Below are 24,818 nucleotides of genomic sequence, written 5' to 3' on the forward strand. Positions count from 1 at the left end.
GATGCAATATTGATTCGGAATAGTTTCAACGTATTTAAAAGTTCAGCAACAATTTACCAGGATGCTTGACGACCAAAGGTAAGTAAGAACGAGATGGGAGACAAAGGAATCTGGCCCCAATGTTATCCTGTGAAGGACAGGGTGTAAGGGGGAGTTGGCAGGCAGTGGCACATTTAAGCTTTCTGCTGCCATAGGCTCAAATAAGTGCATGCGCCACCTCTGCCAGAGTCTGCATCTTGGCCAGATTATTTCTGGCCTTACAACAAGCTCTGTCCGAAATTGTCCAAACTACGCCCTTTCACTCCCATTTTGTCTAGCATTTTGGCTCCATAACATTATAAGGACGTTTTTAAGGTTGCAGGGATTAGAAACATATTGCTTCCTCTCTATTAATTCAAGCCTGTCATCTTAAATGTTATTTTAGTTGAGTGTTTTGAGATCTCTGCTGGCCAAGATTTGGAGAAGCAGTGTGTTCTATGGTTGAGTACACTAGAGGTAATTGTTACGCCGGCAAATTGTCTGCTTTCCGTTAGGTTCGAAAACAATCTTTTAGAGGAAGCGATAAGGACATAAGCTGTCTACCAACTCAACACAAGTGAGAGAAGGTTGGAACAAATTTTGGTTTCAATGCTAATATCTGGTTTCTCTAACAAATTGCTTGCTGTCCCTCTGTGAGAAGCACGAAGACTGTTCTGTAATATTAATGCAACATGGCTATATTTGTGCATCCGATCATGTCAAATGGTAAAGTTTACATAGGAAATATATGCAAGTGGTACAGGCACGTCATATGCAAATGTTGAATAAAAAGATCTCGACTCCCTTCTCATGGTTACAGCTCTGGTGTTAGTAGGGGGCAAAATAAGGCAAATTACCTGCTGCAGTCCATGTGCCTCCAATGTCTTGGGCTGGAATAGCAGTAAAATATGGCAAAATCACAAGTGAAGTTTGTAAACTCTGCCTGGGCATAAACGCTTCAGTAAAGTAAAGACCGTTGGAGAAGGTTCTTGGAATCTTTGGCTGTGCATTCCCATGATGGAGAAATAGATAAAGGGTGACCCTGAACATGTGTGGGAAGCAACAGCAATCCTCGTAAATGCACAATGCAGGCTCCTTTTATTTTTTAATTAAATTTAATTTTATTGGTTTTTGTGGAGTACAACATGTGTTTAACAAAACAGTTAAAAAAACAAACTGTTAGAGAGAATTCTCTGTAAAGGCTAATTTCCCAAACCTAGTGAGTACCCCAGCAGCTTTGCTGGATTTTTGGGGTTCATTTTTTCTCCTGCTAACAGTGAGATTCTTTTTACTCCCACTCTTAGACATGATTTGAGGTGTTCCTTTATCATCTTTCAACGTGTTTTATGGGCTATGGGGTCTTTTACTCCATAGGGTCTCATGTGTTTTTGATGTGGGTTACACAGCACCCTCCGTGCCGTAACCCAGGGGTGTCGTAGCGACCCCCCTACATAGACTCCATACCCTGGGACTGACTACTGTCTCCCAGGGCTTGTAAAGTCACCTTTGGCTTCACTAGTCCCAAATTATGAACAGAAACAGAAACCAGTATAAACCATCATATTGTGGACGTACTGGTCGGGGCAATTCGATTGCCCCGGGGTCTGTTGTTCGAGGAGGCACGTCTCCGTCCCCCGTGATCGAGTTTTGGCTGGTGGCAGTGGATACTACTTTTTATATTCGACCGTGAATATATCTCTATGGGATTTTCCCATTGTTCGAGGCTACCAAATTTAATTATTTAATTCTTACAGCCTCGAACATACCGCCGGTTTATTTATTTAATATTAATTCACCGGTTGGTATTTTTTGCCAGAACTCGATTCTAAAACGGTGTTTGTGTTCTCTTCTGTGACTCCAACCCAAGTCGAGCCCTTTGTTCCACTTTTTGGCGGGCTTCTCCACAGAAGCCTCCAAAAGTGGTGCCACTCTGTCTGGGTACCACAGGGGGTGTGGGAGGGGGGTTTAGGCACTCTGGACTGAGTTACCTTGGTAACTCAAGTCACACTCTTGTGTGATTGGCCCAAGTGGTAAGCCGGCCGGCTCACCACTTAACATGTTTGATTGACAGCTAGGCTGAGTGAATGGGGGTGTGCTTCATAAAAGCAGGGCTTTGGGGACTGGAACTTCAGAAGTCGCCACAGGACCTAAGAATCTGAGGAGGGAGAAGAAGAGCCGACCTGCAACGACGACACCACCGATGGAGCCCTGCTGAACCGTCTCACCACTTTTCCCGACTACAGAGGAGATCTGCAGTCCGAAGAGTCTTCTTCCTTTGACTGGTGGGGATAACCAGTTTTGCCGCCTTTTCACCTTCCTGGAGCATCTCGTGGCCGCCTTGCCCGTGCCAAGCAACCGGAATTCCACGGTTTACCACTATCGTGAAGAGAAGGGTAGTACCTTTTAACCGAAGAACTCCGCGGCTGGTTTCTTCCCTGGCAGTGCAACGAACTTCATCTTTCCTCCACGGCGAGACCTCCTCTTCCTCTGGACGAAACACCGACTTGCACCTGCTGCCAGGAACAACTGCCCCCGCTGGAGCTTCCTTCACACTTAAGGTACTGTGTCCCGCCTGGCTTCCCTTGCGACAGATCGTTCGGGGTGACAGTAAAGCCTTGACTTTCTAACCTGGGCTAGCCTGGGACAACCTAGCTAACTTTTCCTGACTTTAATTTCATCCTTTTTGTTTGAACTATCTACAAGACTCTTTGGGCATAACCCCACTGTGCGAACCTGGACCCCTTCTGCTTGCTCTCTCCAAGAGTGGGCCTTGCAATTGACTGCCTTGCTCTCCAGTAGAACTCTGTCTATCCTGCCTTACTGTGGTTCTTTTAAAGGTATTGAAACTTGTGTGCTTCCTTAACTCTGCCTTTTTCCCTCCCTTTCTTTATAACTTATTAGAGTGCCATCTTATGTTAAGCGCTCACCTCTGTTTGAAAATAAGTGGTGTTTCTCACTAAGACTTGTCTAATAAGTGAATAGGGTTGTATATATATGATAGTGACTGTGTGCTGAATTTACTTACCTCTTTTTGCTAGTGTAATCTACAAGTGTGTCTTTAAATAAACAATTATATACTTTTACACCAAAGCTCTGGTCAGTGTTTGCTTGTGCTATTGTATCTCTGTACCTATTGTGTATACTCTACATACTGCCTAACTCCTCTTGAGGGAAGTCTGACTGCTCAGCCACAGCTACCAAGTGAATCTGTGTGGTACAGACTGCTACCAAGTGGGTTTACTGCCAAACACCTGTAGTCTTAAATCTTTTGCAGTGGTCCCTAAGGGAACTGCACAGGTTTCTGCCTAACACAAACCTACAAACAGCGATGAGTGATTATGATTCACAAATACCGGAGAAAACGTTTTATAACACATGAAGTGGCACATACTGTTTACATCATTGCTGTTTGTGCAGTTGTTTAAAATACCCAACACTCCAAGAATAAAAGTGAGCAATGAATCGGGCGTTATAGCACAATATTACCTTTTTGGCTGTAGTTTAGGCTGTGGGTCTTGCCAGCTTGCCTTTCAGGTATTTGAAAATGTTTGTTAACTCGGTGGAGTTGGTCAGGCTCTATGATACATGGGAACATTTTAAGATTTGTGTATGGAAGGAGATGTCCTGCTTTTGTTTGAAGTACTGTTTCACAGTAACGGTGCTACTTTTTATTTAAAATATAATTAATGCAAAAATTATTTATGAACATCAGTTATGCATTGTGTGGCATACTTTGCAGTTGGTTCTCCTGGTAATACTGAGCTTGCAGCACAATGTCATCGAATACACATGATAAACCCAGCGCGGGGTGCCATTTGTCTGCTTACCACTGAGCAGATTCTGTAACGGTGGCTGTATGGATATCTTTATGGGACACCTTTACATCTGCGACGCACCTGCGAATTCAGATTTACTCTCTGCCATTATAACTTCTCTATGATCTATTTCCTGCTTGCACCTTTTGGGTGGCCACAGACCTCTGAAATGTGGGGCCAGGCAGGGAAATTAGTGCTTGCTTCCGAACATCATTGTAGTGCCACCTGTGGGAACTCTGTGCTTGACTTCAGCATAATCATGTGTTTAATATTGTAAAATGATGCATTGTTTTTAACCTTCATATTTCTGCAGAGAAAACCCTCATTTTTGCAACAGATTAAAAAATGCATACTGTGTATTTAAATATGAAAGTGATTGCTTAGAAAGATCTCCAAAGATAATGTGAAGTGGCACCAATAAAACCAATGGGAATTTGACTGTTTTGCATATTAAAGAGCATTTTGGGAAGATAAGGATGACCAAAGAGCTTTATATCCGTCATATCTCTGTGAGAGTTGTATAACTGAATCATTAAATACCTAAAGCCTGCTGTGTTTGGTACGCGTTTCCTTTTATTTTTAAAGCAAAATTCACCTCAATAATAAAGCTTTTGTAAATATCAAGCATATTTACAAGATATTTACAAGTTTATAAGTTTGGCCATCAAAAACATCAGCTGTCGGAGTAGCATGACTGCTAACCGCTTATGATTACTTGCAGTGTTGTGGATCAGCCAGACTCTGAGAACCAACATTGGCTTTATATTTAAAGAATGACAACCAGTAAATTACAAATAAACTGCTATAAAATTCTGCTCCCCGTGCAATCTGCTGCCATAAGCCTGGGTCTAGTCGGCCTTGTTGTAAATACGTCTGTGGACAGGCACAGTGATACTTACTTGCCCCCTTGATTTCCCCAGGATTGCAATGGGTCGACTGCGGATTGCTGAGAGCACCTTTCTTCTGTCCTTTGTTCGAGTGAGAGGTGCACAGGGGTTTCAGATTCGAGGCTTCCTCCAGTCGAGTGCAACTGTAAAACGCAAGCCCAGTCGATGAAGAAATGCATACTTTGATGCAGATGTCTTCAGGACACTTCACGGGATGGAGGAAGGCAAGTCCCAGCGATGGCCACTGTTTGCAGGGATCGACGGGCGTCTTTTGAGTCGCTGTCAAAGAACCAGCTTCAGGACAGGTTTTCTTGATGCTAGAAAGCTGCAAATTCAGGCGGAGGCGACTCATGGGAGGTGGCAACTGCAGACGTTCCGGGCTTGAACACAGAACAGCAGCGATTCTGGCAAGGTATCCCACGAGGCAGCTTGTCCTTCTCTCTGGCAGTACAGGCTCACCTCCGAAGGTGCTTAGTGGCTGGATCCTCCAAGACGTCAAGACCAGTTTGTTCCACTAGTCCAAGGGCTGAAGAACCGACAAGAATCTTAAGAGATCAGGCAGAGGAGCCGAGCTTCACCGGGCCAGTCACTGGAGGGTATGCTGGTCCACTGTTGAAGTCATCCAGGGGGCCTCAATGGGCTGCTCCTCTTCAAAGAGGATTCTTGGCGCCAATGTAAATCTGAGGAATGGCTGCAGGAGTACTCCTCTTATTCAGAACTGGAGCTGAACGCAAGTGCAAGCCCACCAATGGTAAGGATCTGCACCATTCAAACAGCCATTAGTGTTCCAATTCGGGGTCAATTACTGGTCTCACATCTGCCTCAGTAGCAGACTTTCTGGCACCAGATATGTGGACTGGGACCAGACAATCTACGCCCTCTTCCTGGGCACCACGCACACACACTCACTAGCCAGCGAAAGCTGCATCTTTCCCTGTCAAGTGCATGACCATATAAGGGTTTTATTGACCTGGGAAGGCAGGAAAGAGGCGAATCTATAATATGGCCAAAGGAAATGTGAAAATCTCGGCGCACAGTCATTTCAGTGCACTAGCCACGTTTAGTAGCCATACACAGTAAACTTAATTGTGCATAAGAAAAATTAAGCAAAAACTGTATAAATGAAACTGCTGCCACCAGCTTGTCTTTAGGCGCATATAAAACAAACCAAAAATCCCCAGTCTACAACATTAGTGATACAAATGTATCCCCATTGCACAGCACTGTAAGGTACTGTGTGCAGTGTAAAAATACAAGAATTCAATGCTAGTCCTCCCGTACAGATAGACTGAAGGACTAGTCAGTTTCCCCATAACAAGTGAGCAGAAGGCAAGGGAAGTGAAGCTAAAGACTTTACTTCCCTTCAAAAAGTCAGGACAGGATCAAAAACAAAGCAAAAAGAATGGGGTTCTATAGGAAACTATGGCGGGAAAGTTGTAAAAATAAAATCTTTCCTAACTGTGGGTTATTCTTGATATTTGATAAGCGGGCTTTTCCAGCCCAGCTGAATGACATGCTGTTACTATTTCGGTCCGTTTCAACCCATCACGATATATACACTGGTTCACATTTTCAATTAGCAAGCCTAGGGCATCAGATTTTGTAACAAGTAATCAGTTACATGCCAAAAAAGTATTATTCTACCGATGCACCTTTTAATTGAATAAGATACTTTGTGCATTGGGGAGAAAAATATAATTTGTTACTCTTGATGCTTATTCTGCTGTCCCTGTGGTTTGTGGCAGTCTATTCCTGCAGTGGTACTTCAACCGTGCTCTACTGTTGACCTCCATCAGGCCTAATACTGCCGTGCCGCATGTTAGGCAAGATTGTATGCAGTACGCTTTGGGTGCGCTACAACAACCCTGGCCTCCTGGCAATAGGAATCCAACCTTTGGTATAAGTCTGTACTACACAGGTTGGTTGCGTGTTGAGCAGCTAGGCTTATCTCAAAGAGGGGTCAATGTGAGCTGTAGGGGAGTTACACAGAGATTCACAGTGACAAGTATTCAAATAAACACTTACACACAAGGTTTCCTGAATAAACAATTATTAATTTATCAGTCAGTTAGAATAAGCCTTCTTCAGACGGGAGCAATGTAACACAACACACAAATATATTTCAAAACACACTCTCTTAAGTTTCTAAATCAGTAAGTACCCTTTTGGGATGGCCCGCAGACACAACCTACACCCTCAGGTGACTTCAATAGTTAGGGTGCTGGGGACATTAATGTATCACGGTTGCATTTAGAGTATTCCTAGCAATAGGTCAAAGTAAAAGGTTATTAGAACACTCAAGAGATCACAAATATGTTTTTATTTTTAAAATTTTATTTATTAGCAGAGATCTTCAGCAAACACATACATTAGAGCATAAGATATAATTGGCACACTTACAAGACACTATTGGTGTAAAGCAAAGAAATTCAGTTACAAAAAAGGAAACTGCTATTCATAACACACCCTGACATTTCAGATCACACCTACGGGGACCCCTGATGAGTCCATTACGGAGGCAATCTGACTCTCAGCTTGAGCAAACCACACATTCTTGGGGTGGGAGTGTGCCGGAAGCACAGCAATATATTCTTCTTCACAGGTCTGAGACCAGGTGAGTGCGCCAAGCCACTTCTGCAAGGTTGGAGGAGATGGGCTCTTCCAGCTTTGAAGCACACATCTTTTGGTCACAATGCAACCTATGTTTAGAAATTTGGCCATCTTTCTGGTATCATCTGTACTCCATATACCAAACAGGATCCCCAGCGGACTGGGTTCAATCAAAGTACCAGTGATGTCAGTAAGGGCATTCAGGACCGCATCCCAGAAGTCCCTCAGAACACGGCACGTCAAGAACATGTGCAAGTGGTCAGCCTCCTCCATTTTGCAGCAAGCACAAGTATGCACACTATTTCAGGCAAACTTTGCAATTTTATGGGGAGTATAGTACAATCTGTTCAATAATTTGAATTACATGCATCGTAAACTGAAATTAAGGGGTACCCTGTTTGTGTGCAAGCACATCTTTTTCCATAATTCATCAGAGATCTCGATGCCCAGTTCGTCTGCCCATTCATTACGAGCTTTAGGGGACCGGGATGGGGCACCTGCTAACAGCATTTTTATATAGGGAGGAGACCACGCCACGGGTGCCACTCGAGTTAGCTATGTAGGCGACCTCTGGGGTGTCGGGAGGTTGGTTCCGTAAGGAGGGCCACCTTGTCCGGAAGGCAGCACAGAGCCTATAGTACTGCAATATCTCCAGTGCGGTTCCTGAGTGACCCCACCTCCATGTCTGCAGGTTAATAAATGTACCTTCAGGGAAGACGTCAGTCAGTGCTTGGTACCCCAGAGCCCCCCTGAGCCATGCTGGGCCAGTGCTTTATCGTGTGTAGGTGCCAACCCGGGGAATCCCCAGATAGGGAGCCATTTGTAGTAGGGGCAAGATTCCCCGTCTGGTGCAGAAGTCGGCCCCATGCCCGTAGGGTGGTCGCCACAGGATCGGTTGGGGAATCGGGCACATAGTCCCGACTGAATATGAGGGTCATAATATTTACCTCAGCCGCTGCTAGTGTCTTTAACTTAACCTGTGGGCGAGTCAAAGGGCTTGGGTACCAATATGTGGCATACTGGGCTTGTGCAGCTATCCCATACAGTGTTAGGTCAGGAGCAGTGAACCCCCCCTTATCATAAGAGAGAGTCATGTCCAGCCATTTCTTCCAGACCATGCCGGCAGGCACAAGAACTGTGCACACAAATTATGCAACCTCACGAAATATTGTTTCCCCGGCCAGATGGGTATGTTCCCAAATACGTAAAGTAGTTTGGGGACAAGAATCATCTTGATGAGGCAAAGCTTTCCAGCAAGTGACAGCGGGAGAGAGCGCCACCTCGCCATTTTGGATTCAGCCTGTTTTGCAATGGCAGTGTAGTTTTCGACTAGCAAGGTTGACTCGGACAAGGATACACGGAGCCCCAAATATCTGATTCCCCCCAGGGACCAGCGAAGTGGGAACTCTAAGGGTGTTGGGTGGTGCTAGTGAGCGGGAATATTTCCGATTTGGGGTAGTTGATTGTGAAGCCAGAGAAGGTGCCCACATGCATGATTTCCCATATGATAGGGTCCAGGTGGGTGGTGGGATTTCTGATGTATAGTAGCACGTCATCCGCATACAGGGATATCATTTCGGGGGGGATCTTTTAGGCGTATTCCTCTATGAAAATGGTGTGCTCTGACAAAGTCTGCCATTGGTTCAATGACTAAAGCAAAGAGGATCAGAGAGAATGGGCAGCCTTGCCGAGTGCCCTGTGGAGTGTAAATAGTGTAGACGTTGGGGAGTTAACCCGGACGCTTGCCAAGGGGGGGCGTATATGGCAATTTAATATATCTAATCATGTTGGGCCCAACCCTCATCGTTTAGAGTACCAGCCACATGTACCGCCATTAGACCATATCAAAGGGCTTTGGGCATCCAATGCGACCGCCACAGCTTTTGAGTTCTGGTCAATTCTAGCCATTACATTAAAAAGCCGTTGGAGATATTATGGGAAGTGGATCTCCCGGGTACGAAGCCACCCTGTTAGTCGTACGGAGATGTCGAACAGATCCCAGAGTCCCAACAAAGTGGGTGCCATGGATAAGTTCACCAAAGCGACGCCTAGACCAGATCTTAGGTCAGGTGTGGCATAATCGGGAGAAACCGGTTCGCTATTACCTTGGCAAATTTTTTGTGTCGATATTCATGAGCGAAAGGGGCCTGTACGGCCCACACATCACTGGGTTTATCAGGCTTGAGCAGCACCGTTATGACAGCGTCATGCAGGGAGGGGGAGGGGAGGATGGACTTCTGAAGTGACTCAGTCGCACCTCTAATAGTTTGGGGGAAAGAATTGCCACATGTTCCTGGTAGAATTCGGGGGTGAGCCCGTCCGGCCCTGGGGCCTTACCCTTCGAGATATCCGAGATGACCCGAACACTCTCCTGCAACAAGATGGGGGAATCGGGCTGGTCCCTAGTAGACTGTGAAATGCATGTAGTAGGGATCTAATCAAGGAGGTCTCGTATGTGTTGCTCACTGTGTTCCTGTGGTGATGCATAGAGATCAGTGTAGAACTCCGTAAAGACCTCTAGTATCTGCTGGTCCTCCCATTGTGGAATACCCTGCGTATCTTTGACACACTCAATCTGGGCCTGACCCCATTCTCCTCTCGCTAGTTTAGCTAGTGTCCTCCCCGGCCTCTCGTCCTCCCCATATCTCCGCGCGGCCTTTGGATAGCTGAAATAGCGGACTTCCCTAATGGCATGCGTCTCATAAACCTCAAGTTCCTCCCTAATTCGTGCAAGTTTGGCAGGGTCGGCCGCCGTTGCACAGTCTTGTTCCAGCTCCCGCAGCCTAGATTCAGAACGGCATGGGCCATTCCTTATCACTTTCAATACTCCCACTTCCCTTGAAATTGACATTCCCCTGATGTAGGCTTTGAAGGTTTCCCATCGGGTCTTCACCGTTGTAGTATGCGAGGTATTACATTCAAAGAAGATTACAATATCTGCTAGAATGTCTGACCTTGAACACTATATCAAGGAGAGCAGCTGATTTGAAGCGCCATGTGCTGCATGTAGGCCGGGATGATCCCAACTCTATGGACAAGGTGATCTGGGCATGGTCAGACAACGTGCGGGTGAGTATCTGGGCTCCACCGGACCTTTCCTATCAAGTTACTAGATACCAAAAAGAGATCAATCCTGGAGGAACTATCATGTGCAGATGAGTAGAATGTATATTCATGTAGACTGGGATTGAGGGCCCTCCAAACGTCTCGGATACCCAGTGCCTTACTGTGAATGTTTCGTCTGTGCGCTGCACCCGACAGATCTCTAGGTGCAATCCCTGTTCTATCCATCTCAGTGTCGAGTATTACATTCATGTCCCCCCCCCAGATGATCTGGGCCCCCACATAGCCTAACAGAATCGAGGCAACAGTGTCGAAGAAGACTGGGGTGTCCACGTTGGGACCATATGTATTCACTGAGGCACTCCTCGTTCATCATCGTACAATACAGGATGACATACCTGCCCTCGGGATCAACATAGCTCTTTCTAAGTGCAAATTTAATTGATTTATGGACTAGTGTCAGCACTCCCCTAGCTTGTGTGAAGTAGGTTGTGTAAAATCTGTTTAGCCCCCATGATGGCGCAAAAACCATTGCCAAACTGCCTCGGGTATGCGCTTCTTGTAGCATGAGTATATTTAACCCGTGCCTTTGGGCATAGGCCGTGATTTTACGTGGCTTGGTGAAGTTACTCAAGCCCCGTACATTCCATGACATAAAGTTTACAGCCATTTTATTGCCCTAGGGTACATCCCAGCAAGTGTGACCTTGCGTGAGTATGTCAGAGCGGATGTCGCTGCTGTGTCGCCCTTCTGTAATGTGAAATGCCATTCCCCCTTGCCGTTTTTAGTGTAGTTTTTTCCCCATGCCACCCTCCCCCAATCGGCAGTGCCCCCCCTCCCTCCTTATACAGGTAACGGTGGACCTCACACAACACGGTCCAACTGCGCTGCAGGCCCAACAGGGGCATGCACCTGACAAACCCTCCAGAGTAACCATTGCAACCGGAGTGGGGTGCACTGCTGCCGTGCAATCAACTTAGCAGGAGCAATGGAGTACCAGAGCTAGTACTCATGTCAGGCTGTATTTGCCACCACAACTCAGTTTTAACTTTCCAGAACATGGAATAACAGAAATGAGTACTTATGCAATCTAATCTAGCAAGAGTCTAACAGTTCCAACTATCACAGGCACAACGCAATGTTTCAGTAGGCAAACAATATCCACACGTGTTCCATTGTTAGTTACAGATGCATTCAGAAGGCTCCCCGAGAGAACCCGCATGTCCAAGGCGTATCACAGTTCAATATAGCATTCTCACATGCAGTAGGAAACCAATGACTCCGATGCTACTATCAACCCAGATGCTGAAGGATACTAGTTAACAAAAAACAGACAGACCAGTAACAGTCTATTTATGGTCCGTCATTGTCCATGAGGTCATCAGCGGGGCTGTTCAGCGGTATCTGCGCCTCTATGAACTTCACCTCTTCGTCGAGGACTGTGAAAAAGTACATCTTCTCCCTAAAGGTGAACTTAAGGCATGCTGGAAATAGTATTGCATAGCGTATGTTCCGTTCCCTTAACATCTTTTTCACACCCAGAAATTGACGTCTTTCCTGCTGAACCCCTACGGAGAAGTCGGGAATATTCTAATAGTTTGGGAGCCGAGACGCAGCTCCCCTTTCTCACGTGACAGACGTAGGACTAGATTCCTGTCTCTGTCTCTGAGAATTTTAGCAATGATGGGTCTGGGAAAATCCCTGGGTTTGGGTCGTGGAGCTAGAGCGCGGTGAGCGCGCTCAACAGTAAAGAAGGGAGATAGCTCAGGATTATCCAATAGTTCTTTAGGCAGGTTTTCGACAGCCAGCTCCATGAGGCACTTAAGAGCATTCTCCGGCACCCCTATAATTCGGATATTGTTCCTGCGCGATCTAGACTCCAAATCATCACATTTCGCTTTCACAAACTTCATGTCACTGGTAAGGGAGGCAACTGTGTCTTGAAGGGTATGCAGTCCATCTTCGTTAGCCCCAATTCTAGACTCGGCTTCTGTGATCCTGGTCCCAGCTTGGTCTAGTTGAGATTTGAGTGACGCGACATTAGCATTTATAACATCTAACTTTTCGTGGAAGGAGGCGAAATTCTTAGCCATGGATTCCATCATTGCGGAGAGATCAGGAGCCGGTATCTCTGGGGGCGTGGCGGGATGTTGCTGACCGGCAGATGACTGACCTAGCTCTGGTCTAGGCCTCGCTTTGGTTAACTTATCCATGGCACTCACTTTGTTGGCACCCTGGGATCTGTTCGACATCTCCGTATGATTAACAGCTCAGTGGAACCCAGGTAAGTTGCGTCCAGTTCTAGTGTTCCTTCCCCCACTCTATGCCGGGGCCGACCAGGACCCAGCGACCTGCAGCAGGTTGTGTTGAGAACCAGGAGCAGAAGCACAGCAAGGCAAGGGCACCAAGTGGGAGTTGGCTTATTGATTGTCGAGTGGCCCAGGGCTAACCGAGCAGTGCAGAGATGGGTGACATTAATGCAGCAGGATGGTCAGCCTAATAACCAGTCCCCCAGGCGGGCAGTAATACGTGCAAAACATGATTTAGATAGGCCCTTCCGCACGCTCCACACAGCAAGGTTATGAGTAATGTGAACGTGCAGATTGTCCCCTCTACAATGCTCGTAGGCGGGTGGAGTATGGCAAGTTGGAGCATCAGGTTTTCACGTGCATTTGGGGCACGGTGTTCAGCAGGTCCATCAGGGGGGTCATGTGTCCAGAATAACAAGGTAGACTCCAGCGGCGTTATGTATGCTGCTCAGTGGGCCCCATGCAGGGGGGGGGGGCTCAGTGTGTGGCTCTGGATTGTAGTGAAACTCAGAGGGATGTCAGTTGTAGCAGGGAACTCTGTCCGAGCTGGGGCTCTCACCAGGTATCCACGGACCACTAAACCATCTGGGGGCCTGAAAATGGTGCTGCACAGTACAGCAGTGATGGTGATGACTGATGGCCCAGGGCGATGGTGGAGTGTGGGAGTGAGCACAAGCCCGGGCCTGCTGCTGAGCCTGTGTGCCACCCTGGATATTAAGTGGAGCCGCAGCCGCTCCCCCCCCCCGCACCGACAGCGGGACGTGGCGCCGGGTAGAGCCCTGGTGGCTTCCAATGGAGCAATGATGGCAGGTCAGGATTCTGGGAGGCCTCATAATGGCTGTAGTGTGGCTCTCCCCGAGTAAACCTACTTATTATAAGGTGCCGGTACTGGGTTGATACAGGAGCCAAGACGTCCTGTGCGGATACCCCAGGTCTGCTCCACGCACCACAGGTGCTGCAAGGGCTCTCCGCTGCACCCGACGGGGCTCCTCAGCAGGCATAGCGTTCGGTGCCAAGGAATCGGGGCCCACGGCCACGGCTGTCTCTCCCGCCCCGTGGCGATGACTGGAGTGCTGCGTAGTGTAGTCGTGCTGCTCCCGTTCGCGAGCTGCGCGGCGCCTTGGGTCCTCGTCGCACAGCGCCACAGGCACAGGGGCAGCCGCAGGTGGTGTCCCCAGCAGCAGCGACACCCGATGGTAAAGAGTTGTCGCGGATGTCGGTTCCTGTCGTGCTACGCCTCGGGGTGGGCCGACCAGTATGCCCGCGTGGTCCAGGCCGTCCCAGCCGCCTGCGCGGCCACGCACACAGCCAAAGTTTGGCCGGCAGTATCTTGCCCACGGTGCACCGTTTCTTCCCAGAGTCCGTCGGCTGCATGTGGTGGCAGTTGTGGCTGAAAAACTGCAAAAAATCTGCTGTTGCAGTCGGATTCGTGTTGATAGTACACAGAGCTATCAAGCTAGGTAGCCATCTTCCAGGCTGCTCAACAGCGCCCAAGATCACGAGTATTCTTAAGCAGACAAATACTTTCAGATCCCCCCCAATAAGAGTCATTCAGTGGAACAGGCTCAGCCAAAGTCATTGGGCAAAAGTCTATATGAGCTGAAGCACTTCTTTGCATGTAAGTAAGACAAGTCTCAGCACAATGTTTTAGAAGTTTTTGAAGAAGAAAAAGAAGAATCAATGTAGGGCCACAAGCTGTTAGATTTGTGAGGGGTAGAAGATGCAAGCAACTCTACAGCAAGAGGTAAGTTCTCTGACTTTACAGTACCTTTGGATTGAAGAAAAAGTGCAGCAGATGACTTCTGTTCCTGTGCAGTTCTGCAGATCTCACTGTTCCTGGGCACAAGAGGGAGGACTTCTGGGGACTCCTGCACTGCAATGGGACGGTCACTGCTCACAACCGGCAAACTTCAAACAAGTGGCACTTAGGTGTTTCAGCTCCTCGCGACTACCAACACTGTGGTTCTTGGCTATTTAGATGGACTTTCCTTGCATCTGGGGTCCTGCACTCCGTTGAGGGGGCTCAGGCTAGGTCAGTCCTGCTTCCTGGGAGTCCAGAGGATCTTCCTGGATATCTTGGCCAGCTTTAATAAAAGCAGCACACATGATATGGTGTTCCTCTCCCTGTCTATTCGGTTTCCAGCAGCAACTCTGTGGAAATTCAACCCGCTCCGAGAGGATGTCCAGGTGGCTTACTTTGGAGTTGATTGGTCCCACCAACGCAAAGGGAGAAGTCGTCCTTGCAGGGGCTTCTCTGTCGATACAAATATGGAGTTTCAGCACACAGCAGGGCTTCACTGGACAAACCAACAGTCCAGGAGTTGCAGCAGGCATCCTCCAAGTTCTTCTTTGGTTCCTTCGTCCAGTGGTTGACTCTGTCTTCCAAGCCAAAAAGCCTCGCCTTTTAAGCAACTTTCTCTCATTCATTCCAGCCTAGCTGTCAGTCACCCAGCAGGGTGGCTGTCCTTGCCGGACAGTCAGCCGGCCAATCGCCATAGAGTGCATTTGGTTCTCCTAGGAGACTAAGCACAGGGAGTTTCGGGCACCTCCCTCACTTCCTGCCCACGCCAGACACCCTGGAGCCAGAGGCAGGCTTCACTCGTAAATCCCGCCAATGGCAAAGCGAACAAAGGGACCAACCTTGGTTTGGCGTGCAGAGTAAATCTCAAGAAGGACCTTTCCACAAAGAAATGGCAAAAAAAGACCAGGGCCATTTTGACAAAAATGGCACCCATGGGTACTTTACCGTGGCTGCGAATGCAGCCTGCGGTAAAATCCCATAATGGTAGTAAAAGGTAAACCACTGGCACCAGCCATTCATCGATGAAAGTGTAACATTACAATGTTACATGAGAAGCTAGACAAAGGGGATACTAGGTAACCCCTCCAGCACCCCATTGTAAGAAAGTTACAAATGTAAGTAAAGTCAATTTCATTTTACTGCTCTGGGAAACCGTAGTTTATCCCAGAGAAGGTATTTAAACCTGTAATCTACAAGACTTCCCTGTCTCACTCCACGGAAGGTGCTGTGCAACAGAATGTAAAAGATGATGCCTATGGAGTTTGTCAGACTACACAACCAAAAGAGAAACCGAGTACAAAATCACATTAAAATATATGACCGAGTGGGGAAAAAGAGTCTCACTCTCTCCAAATCAAGTCCTCAAAATCCAGCAAAGTTGCTGGGGGTCTCTAAGGTAGAGAGAATGAGCACATTTCTGCAAATTCTCCCTAACGGACTCAAGATCCAGCAAGCACCAGACCCATGTCTGGGCCGGTTTGGCCCATTTACGTTGATTTATACAGCACTCAACTGGTGGATTTAAATGAGTACAATTCTATGAACGATTGCTGCATTTTTTTCCGAATGGCAACTTCACTGATATTTAAGCATATTTTGCTGAATTTATATTTTTTTGTTTTCCACAAACAGGGGGAGGAGGGTATTAGACCCTGCACACCCTCCCACCCCCATTATATACCTTACCCCAATTTACCATTTACCCATATGTGGTGAAATAAATTGGCAAAATAAAATCTGTCACAACTGAATTCGGCAAAGTTGTCATTTGGGAAAAGTGAGCTAAATATAGATTACAAATATTGGCATTTCTCTGGGCAACCATCCATACTGTACTTATCTGTATTTTCAGCTAAGATTCAGGTATTTTCCACATGAGGCTTCTTTTCACTCTTGGGTATCTAGTATCTATTGTCATGTTTTCTTCGCTTTACTCCATTGTTTGTAGAAAATTGCTTGTGAAGTTTTGACTTGTATGAGCTTATCCATTTAGTGTGAATGGAGGAAGAAAATGATCAGACCTGATTTACTTTTGAGGTAGTTTGGCAGTTCTTTCATATATAGGATTAGTGCACCATAACCCTGAAAGGAATGGTGCGAGTTTATTGAAATGAACTGAATCACTTTTTTAGATTACCAAATGCCTTTTTTGTTGTCCTAGCCTCCCTCTCCCTCTTCATCATCACTAGTAAACATTGTTGGGTCCAATGGTGTGATGCTTATTTATGCATGTTAAGTGACTGATCATGATTTATTCTGTGTATTTTCTAGACATTGACTTTGATCTTTTGTGGAGGTGTGAGCGTGCTTGTGTGCTGTCTTAAAACCATGTTATTCTCCTTGTAGGATTTTCAGAAGCCAGAGATCTTGGCCTGGAGGTGTTCCATGCTGGGACAGCACTTAAGGATGGCAAAGTGGTAACTAATGGTGGCCGAGTACTGACAGTAACTGCTATCAGAAAGGATCTTATGTCTGCTTTGGAGGAAGCCAATGGAGGCGTGCAGACGATAACATTCCCGGGTGCAATTTACAGAAAGGACATTGGTTATCGGGCAATAGAATTCCTCCAACAGCGTAGGTGTGTATTAGAAGTAACCAACGGACATGAATGTTGATTTATGGGAGCTACTGTACAAACTAGAATTACAGCACATCAGTGGGTATCTTGGTTTTTCTGAAGGCAAACTTTTCAACTAAATGAATACTGTTCAATATTGACTGCCTTATTAATTTGATGCATATGTGAGTGAGTTTATGTAAATATAAACGGTTAACATTTTTCAGCTACTTTGTGATATTTTTCTTGCTAAAAAGCCACCTGAATTCTCAGAAATGTGCTAATTCCCTCCACCGTAGAGACCCCCAGCAAATTTGCTGGATTTTGAGGACTTGATTTCTTTTAACCTGGAGAGAGTGAGACCCTTTTTCCCACTCTCTCATGTATTTTAATGTGATTTTGTATACTGTGTTTCTTTTGGTTATGGAGTCTGACAAACTCCATAGGCATCATCTTTTACATTGTGTCACACAGTACCTTCAGTGCAGTGGCACAGGGAAGTCTTTCAGATTTCCCAAAGGTTTAAATACCTTCTCTGGGATAAACTACTGTTTCCCATACCAGTAAAGTGAAATTGACTTTACTTACCATTGTAACTTTCTAGACCCAGCACACACTACCTTACAGTAGGGTGCTGGAGGGGTTACCTAGTATCCGCTTTGTCTAGCTTCTCATGTAACATTTTTATGTAACCTTTTTCTCACTGAATGGCTGGTCGCAGTGGTTTCATTTTAACTGCTATGGTGTGCCTTTACCGCAGGCTGCTTTCGCAGCTGCAGTAAAGCAACTAAGGGTGCAATTTTTGTCAAAATGACCACGGTCTTCTTTTTTCGCCATTTCTTTGTGGAAAACGTCCATCTTGAGATTTACTCTGCGCGGCAACGCCAAACCAGGTTTGGTCCCATTGTTCGCTTTTCCTTCGGAAGGATTCACGAGTGAAGCCCGCCTCTGGCTCCAGGGTGTCTGGGGTAGGCAGGAAGTGAGGGAGGTGCCCGAAACTCCCTGTGCTTTGTCTCCTAGGAGACCCAAAGGCACTCTGTGGTGATTGGCCGGCTGACTGCCCGGCAAGGACAGCCACCCTGCTGGGTGACTTGACAGCTAGGCTGGAATGAATGGGAGAGAACTGAATACAAGGCGAGGCTTTTGGCTTGGGAGGCAGAGTCGACCACTGGACGAAGGATCCGAAGAAGAACTTGAAGATAACGCCTGCTGCAACTCCTGGACCGTTGGTTAGCTCGGTGAAGCCCTGCTGCTGTGCTGAATCTCCAAATTCGTATCGTCAGAGAAGCCCCTTCAAGGACGACTACTCCCTTTGAGTTGGTGGGACCAATCAACTCCAAAGTAAGCCACCTGGACATCCATCACGGAGCTGGTTGAATTTCCACAGAGTTGCTGCTGGAAACCGTATAGCAAGGGAGAGGAACACCAGATTGTGTGTGTTGCTTTTAAGCTGGCCTAGAGCTCTAGGAAGATCCTCCGGACTCCTAGGAAGCAGGACTGACCGAGCCTGACCCCCTCAACAGAGTACGGGACCCCAGAAGCAAGGAAAGTCCATATCGACAGCCAGGAACCGCGGTAGACACAAGGAGCTGAAACACTGAACAGCCACTAAATTGAAGATTGCCGGTTGCGAGCGGTTACCGTGCCATTGCAGTGCAGAGTCCCCAGAAGTCCTCCCTCTTGTCCCCACGACTGAGGCCCAGGAACAGTGAGATCTGCAGAGCTGCACAGGAACAGAAGTCATCTGCTGCACTTTTTGTTCAATACAAAGCTACTGTAGAGTCTGAGAGAACTTACCTCTTGTTGTAGAGTTGCTTGCATTGTCTACTACTCACAAAATCCAATCAGCTTGTGGCCCTACATTTGATTCTTCTTTTCTTCAAAGACTTCTGAAACACGATGCAAAGACTTTCTACTTACCTGCAAAGAAGTGTTTCAGCTCATATAGACTTTTGCCTATTGTCTTTGGCTGAGCCTCTTTCACTGAATAACTCTTATTGGGGGGATCTGGAAGTATTTGCCTGCTTAAGAATTTTTGTGCTCTCTTGTATGTTCTAAATAACCTTTTCCTTTGACTTATTACTATATGATTCTAAATGCAACAGTGATATATTAATGTCCCCAGCACCCTAGCAATTGAAGTCACCTGAGGGTGTAGGTAGTGTCTGTGGGCCAGCCCAAAAGGGGATCTACTGATTTAGAGCTATTAAGAGTGTGTATTTCATGAAGTGTATTTGAGTGTTACTGTTATATTGCTCCCTTCTGAAGAAGGCTTATTCTAACTGACTGATAAATTAATAATGGTTTATTCAAGAAACCTTGAGTCTAAGAGTGTATTTGAATACTTGTAACTGTAAATCTCTGTGTAACTCCACTACAACTCACATTTCCCGTCTTCAGATAAGCCTAGCTGCTCAACACGCTACCAAAACTGTGTAGTACAAGCTTATACTAAAGGTTGGGTTTCCTATACCTGTAGTCCGAGTTGTTTGTAGTGTTCCCAGAGGGTTCTGCATACGAACTTTGCCTAACACCATCCTCTGGTTGTAAGAAATGCTTTTACTTCCTTGTTGGTTGAGAGAAAGATGTATGTGCATTTCAGCCTTTGTTTTCCTATATTGTAAATGTCCAGACACTTTAATCAGGGAAACAAAAATGTCACCAGTAGTGCTCACACTGTAGGTTTACCTACCACCAGCAATGCACTGGGCATCAATTTAGACTTTGGAAATGTGATTGCACACTGCAATTATAGTTTATGGAGAGAACTGATGTTTTTGCTCCCACTGCGTTGGGAATCTAACAGAACCTGTGCATGTCTTTAAAACCTATAAAGCAAAAGGCTTGAACTGTGACTGGTTTTTAGGCCACATCTTTCAAAGCTGCAAGGGTCAAGGAATAGAAATCTTTTATGCCCACTCTTTGGAAAGTGAATGTTATGTGATAGAATACAGTGTGTGTGGCACTGTTTAAATGCTGTGTGCAACCATCTTCACCCCCTCCTTGCCCTCTGCACAGCTTAGGGGTTGGCACCACCCCTGTGGTCTGCTACCATCCCCAGAACCTCCCTCGGATCAGGCATGCCTTCAATCCATCTTGGCATTACCATAACCAGCACCAGGTATCCCTGGACTGTACCAGCACTGGCATCTTGGAACTGAAAATGAGAGATCTAGCCTCAGAGAATGGTGGTAGAAATGACACAAGCAACTTCCAACCCAATATCATTACTGAATGCTGATGTAAAGCTTTTGGCAGAACCTTATGCTAGGAGACTTAAATGGTCTGCTGCCAAAACTGGTCCACAAAATACAAACTGGGTTTGTGAATGGTAGAAATAGTTATGATAATCTTAGAGAGCTGTTTAATGTCATTCACCTAAAGAAACAATCTGTAGATGCGTATGCGGCTGTTCGCATCGATGCTGAAAAAGCTTTTGGTAGGGTGAATTGGATATATCTCTGTCAAGGTTTGATTAAGATAAACTGTGGCCCGTGTCAGATGCAGCTTTTTAAGGCTTTGAATAATGGCTGCAGTGACTGCATGTCATAATATTTTGCCATTCAGAGAGGAACACGTCAAGGCTGTCTTTTATCGCCTTTACTTTTTATATATTTTTTTTTATATATTTTTTTTTTTATAGAGCATCTAGCGCTTATGCTCTGAACGCACCCAGGCATAAATGTTTTGAGGTTGGTTGCACTTCGAAAGTGCTCCTGTATGCTGATGACCTTTTGATGCCATTTCAGACCCGGAGCGCTCCTTTCAAGAGTTTATGTCCTTGTTGCATTTGTTTGGTGGAGTCTCGAATTATAAGGTTAATGTCTATAAGACATTACTCTATACAATCTCATTCTCGTGGCATAGAGGCTTGTTTGATGTAGAGCGGAATGTATGGGCGGATGGTGGTTTCAAGTACTTGGGCATTCAGGTTCCTAGGGATGTTGACAGGCTTTTTGCACACAGCATTAGACTCAAACATGTGGAGATAGATGTGCTGTGTCGTAAGTGGGAAAGGTTGAATTTCACCCCTTTGGGGTACAATTAGTGCGATTAAAATGAGACTGCTCCACAAGCTGTTGTATGTTTTCAGCATGCGTCCTTCTCCACTATCAGGTAAACAAGTCCAGGAAATAAATTGTTCAACAGGTTTTTATGGGGGGGGGTGGTAGTATGCCAAACATTCTGACAGATGTTCTTTTGAGCAAATTACCAATGGGGGGGTCCTGGGAGTCCCTCTGCCAGACATTAATCCTGGTTACGAGAGACTTACCCGAGTCTTTAGCTCACTATCTTTCACAGAGAAGAAATATCCCAACACATCAGTCTTTGTCCTGCCCTAGGGCAGTCCAGCACCAAAATGCTAGACAATTCTCCTCTGAACAAGAGTACCAACCGTATCCCCAGACACGTGTTTCGGTATGGTTGGACCTCATCAGTAGGGAGGAGCTGTGCCTCTCTAAGAATGAGCAGGGGGTCCACGTCTGGACGTCAATGTAGGACAAAGACTGATATGTTTAGGATATTTCTCCTCTGTGAAAGATAGTGAGCTAAAGACTATGGGTAAGGCTCTTGTAACCAGGACTCATTTCTGGCAGGGAGCCCCCCAGGACCCCCCTTGCAGATGTTATTTTGAGGCCAGCTCACCTAGGAGGCTTTGGTTTTCCTAGAATTAGACAGTACCATACTGTCTTTACGCTGCTTATAATATGATATGATATCGCGCTGTACGCAAGTGTTTCTAGGCGCGACAAGACAAGTAGGGGGAAACAAAGAGAGGACAAAATAATGATCTTACAAGGCCTTGTGTCAATCACATCACATAAGTGCGGCAAAGAGGGAAGGGGAGAAGTGCCAGGGGGGAGCGGAAGGGGGAAGTGTAGTTAACTCACAAGTGGAGCCAGCGTGTGGCTCATAAATGCAGAGAGAAGGGACTGTAGTGTTGCAGATACAGACCCTTAAGTGCTGGGGAGCCCGGAGGCAGTGCAAGGGCAACTGACCAAGCAGGAGCTTGGGCTTCAGTTCAGAGGGTGACCAGGTGACCAGTGCACAGAGCAGTCGGGTGCATCAGCAGGGGAGAGGGAGAGAAAGCGGAAAGGAAGATCTTGAGTTGCTTCTGGAGGTGGTTCTGCTCAAGCTTGAGAGAGGCTTCACTGCCTCAAGTTGGATCATCTTGATTGCCCAAATTGAGTCCTCTGAGAGAGGATCAGTGGCTCAGACTCCGCTGTATTGTTTGCTTTCATGGACAAACGGCTTCTGTTTTGCTTCACACCACTGCCTATTAAACATGATATGAAGGAATGTAAAAAAAAGAAATATTATATTTGCTCTGTGCGGAATATGGTCTGCGGAAAAACCCAGCTGTGCAGATTAATAATTGCACTCTTTCCTAGAGTACTTGCCAAAGGGCTGGCATCTGGAGATTGGGCCAAGTCTATAATGGTCAATGCATGCTTGATTTTGAGTTCTTGCATTTTAAATAAGCTGAAATCTTCTGCATATTGCTGTTAATGTGCTTTGAGGAATCTTTTGACGGTTTTCTGTTCACCTCCAAATGTTAGTGTGCATGGTCGCTGTTAGGCAGAATTATATGCAGTACCCTTTGGGAACACCACACACAATTAAGGCTACAAGTGACAGTACAATTTCACCTTTGGTACAAGCCTGTACTACACAGTTAAAGTGGTAGCAGTAGCGGAGCAGCCAGACTTATCTCAAGAGTAAGTGAGCAGTATTAAATAAGTTACACAAAGGACAGCAATTACTATGATTCAGGCAAACACGGACTCAAGGTTTTCAAGTAAAAGAATATACATTTATTTCACTTTTCAGTTGTATAACATTGCACTATTATAAGCAGTTTAAAAATCACTCTCTTAATACACCACGCCACTTCCCTTAAATGGCAGACAAGTTAAGCTCACAAAATGAAGTGGGAGCAAAATGGCACTCCAGCAATTTAAAAGGGAGGGAAAGACAAAGTTAATAAAAATTTAAGTCACACCAACAGGTAAGTACTCGGGGCAATTGAACAAGAGGAAACTACAGTGATGGCATCAGATAGAAAAGGCTTAGGGCCAAAGTCAATGGGTCAAATGTCTTTTGTTCAAGATCACACAGTTCAGGGTAGTTCGCAGTAAAGTTTGTTACACGGATTCCGGACGAGGTTGGTTGGTAGAAAAGTTAGTTCAAAGAGAAGAGAAGGGCAAGCCCTCGCATTGGAGACTGATTTCAAACACTTTCACCCCGGTTGAACGAAAGGGACAACCGGATTTTCACAGTACCTTAAAAGGGAGTCGGAGCTGTAGCCGAGGCAGACATTCCTGATGGTTCCTGCAGGCTCACGGTTCCTGAAGCGACTGTCGGACTGACATGAACTAGGAAGACTGGAGGGTCCTGCGCCACCCAGGGAAGAAGCCAGCAGCAGAGCAAAACAACAAATAAAAGGTGCGCTCCTTAACACCCAAGCAGGGTCCGACCTTCCTGGCTATCCAACCCACTGTAGCTCTGTACAGCGAATTCGATCAGAGGAGGGGTCCTGGCTTATAGTTTGGGCAAACTGTTTGGTCCCACCAGCTCAAGGGAAGAATTTCCTGGAGGATCTTCTTTGTCGTCGGATGCTGACGATTCGGACCTGCAGCATGGCTTCACCGGGTAGTTCAGTCGTTGTAGGGGTCCTCTTCTGCCAGCTCCTCGTTGGTTCTTTCGTTCCAGTGGCGACTCTGCCTTTTCAGTCCCAGAGACCTGCTTTTTATGCAGTTTTCCCCCATTCATACAGTCTGGCTGTCAATCAAACAGCAGGGTGGCTGTCCTGGCAAGGACAGTCCCCTCAGCAAATCAATCAGTAGTGTGACTTGGGTTACCAAGGGAACCCATGGCAGGGGTCCGAAGATCCCTCCCACACATCCTGCCTACCTAAACTGTCAGGCGCCTTAAGGAGGGCTTCTGTGCAGAAGCCCGCGAAAAGACAGTGAACAAAGGAATCATCCCCGGTTTGGCACGCAGAGAAAAACACGAGAAAGACTTTAACAAAAAGAAATGGCGAATAAACCCAGCCGGAGCCAAAATAAAATGTTTGGTCATGCGGGTTTATGTTCGAGGCTAATATAATAGCCTAAAACAATACCACGTTTATATAAGATGATCGCGGTAGAAAAGTTAGGGTAGTTACCACTGCCACCAGCCAAGTCTTAATGTAAAGGGAGCGAAACAATGCTCCAAGAGACACAGACAAAAAGGGATAAGAGTTAACCCTTTCCAATACTCCATGTAAGATGGGGTGTACTGGGTCTGTGGTTTAAAGTGACTAAAATAAAGTTAATGGCAACTTTACCTTTTCTGGGGGACAGTAGTCAGCCCCAGAAAATGGAGTCAGTGTGACGTCTTGAAGACAACCCTGTGTCACTGCACTGAAGGTGTTGTGTAACAAACATGAAAAATATGAGGCCATGGAGTAGGTGAGGCTCCAGTACCCAAGATCACACAAAAAGTGAAAACACACACAGCAAAACACATGTAAGAGTGTGAAAAAAGGCTCACACTCTTACCAGGTGAAGAAAATAAACTCCAGAAATCCAGCAAAGCTGCTGAGGGACTCATTAGGTAAGGGGAATCAGCCATTTATGTCTAAATACATGTTGCTTTCTGCCCCTCTGCTCTACAATCTTCTCTTCTGGTTTCCGCCTGACCTCTCAGCATGGTACCGTTAAGGGGTATTCTGACTTAGGTTATACAATGTCTGATATTGAATGGAACCGT

General features: G+C 46.2%; 1 protein-coding gene across 3 annotated transcripts in view; it reads left to right on the forward strand.

Moving 5' to 3' along the window:
- GART (phosphoribosylglycinamide formyltransferase, phosphoribosylglycinamide synthetase, phosphoribosylaminoimidazole synthetase) overlaps positions 1-24,818 on the forward strand; it is a 1,418,226-nt gene that overhangs the window by 616,865 nt on the left and 776,543 nt on the right. For all 3 annotated transcript variants that reach the window (XM_069636266.1, XM_069636265.1, XM_069636267.1), the window contains exon 11: positions 16,850-17,081. In XM_069636266.1, coding sequence (XP_069492367.1) covers positions 16,850-17,081 — 232 coding nt within the window. The remainder of the gene's footprint in view (positions 1-16,849; positions 17,082-24,818) is intronic.

The sequence above is a fragment of the Ambystoma mexicanum genome, chromosome 7p (assembly GCF_040938575.1).
Source record: "Ambystoma mexicanum isolate Mex_15411 chromosome 7p, UKY_AmexF1_1, whole genome shotgun sequence".
NCBI classification, from domain to species: Eukaryota; Metazoa; Chordata; class Amphibia; order Caudata; family Ambystomatidae; genus Ambystoma; species Ambystoma mexicanum.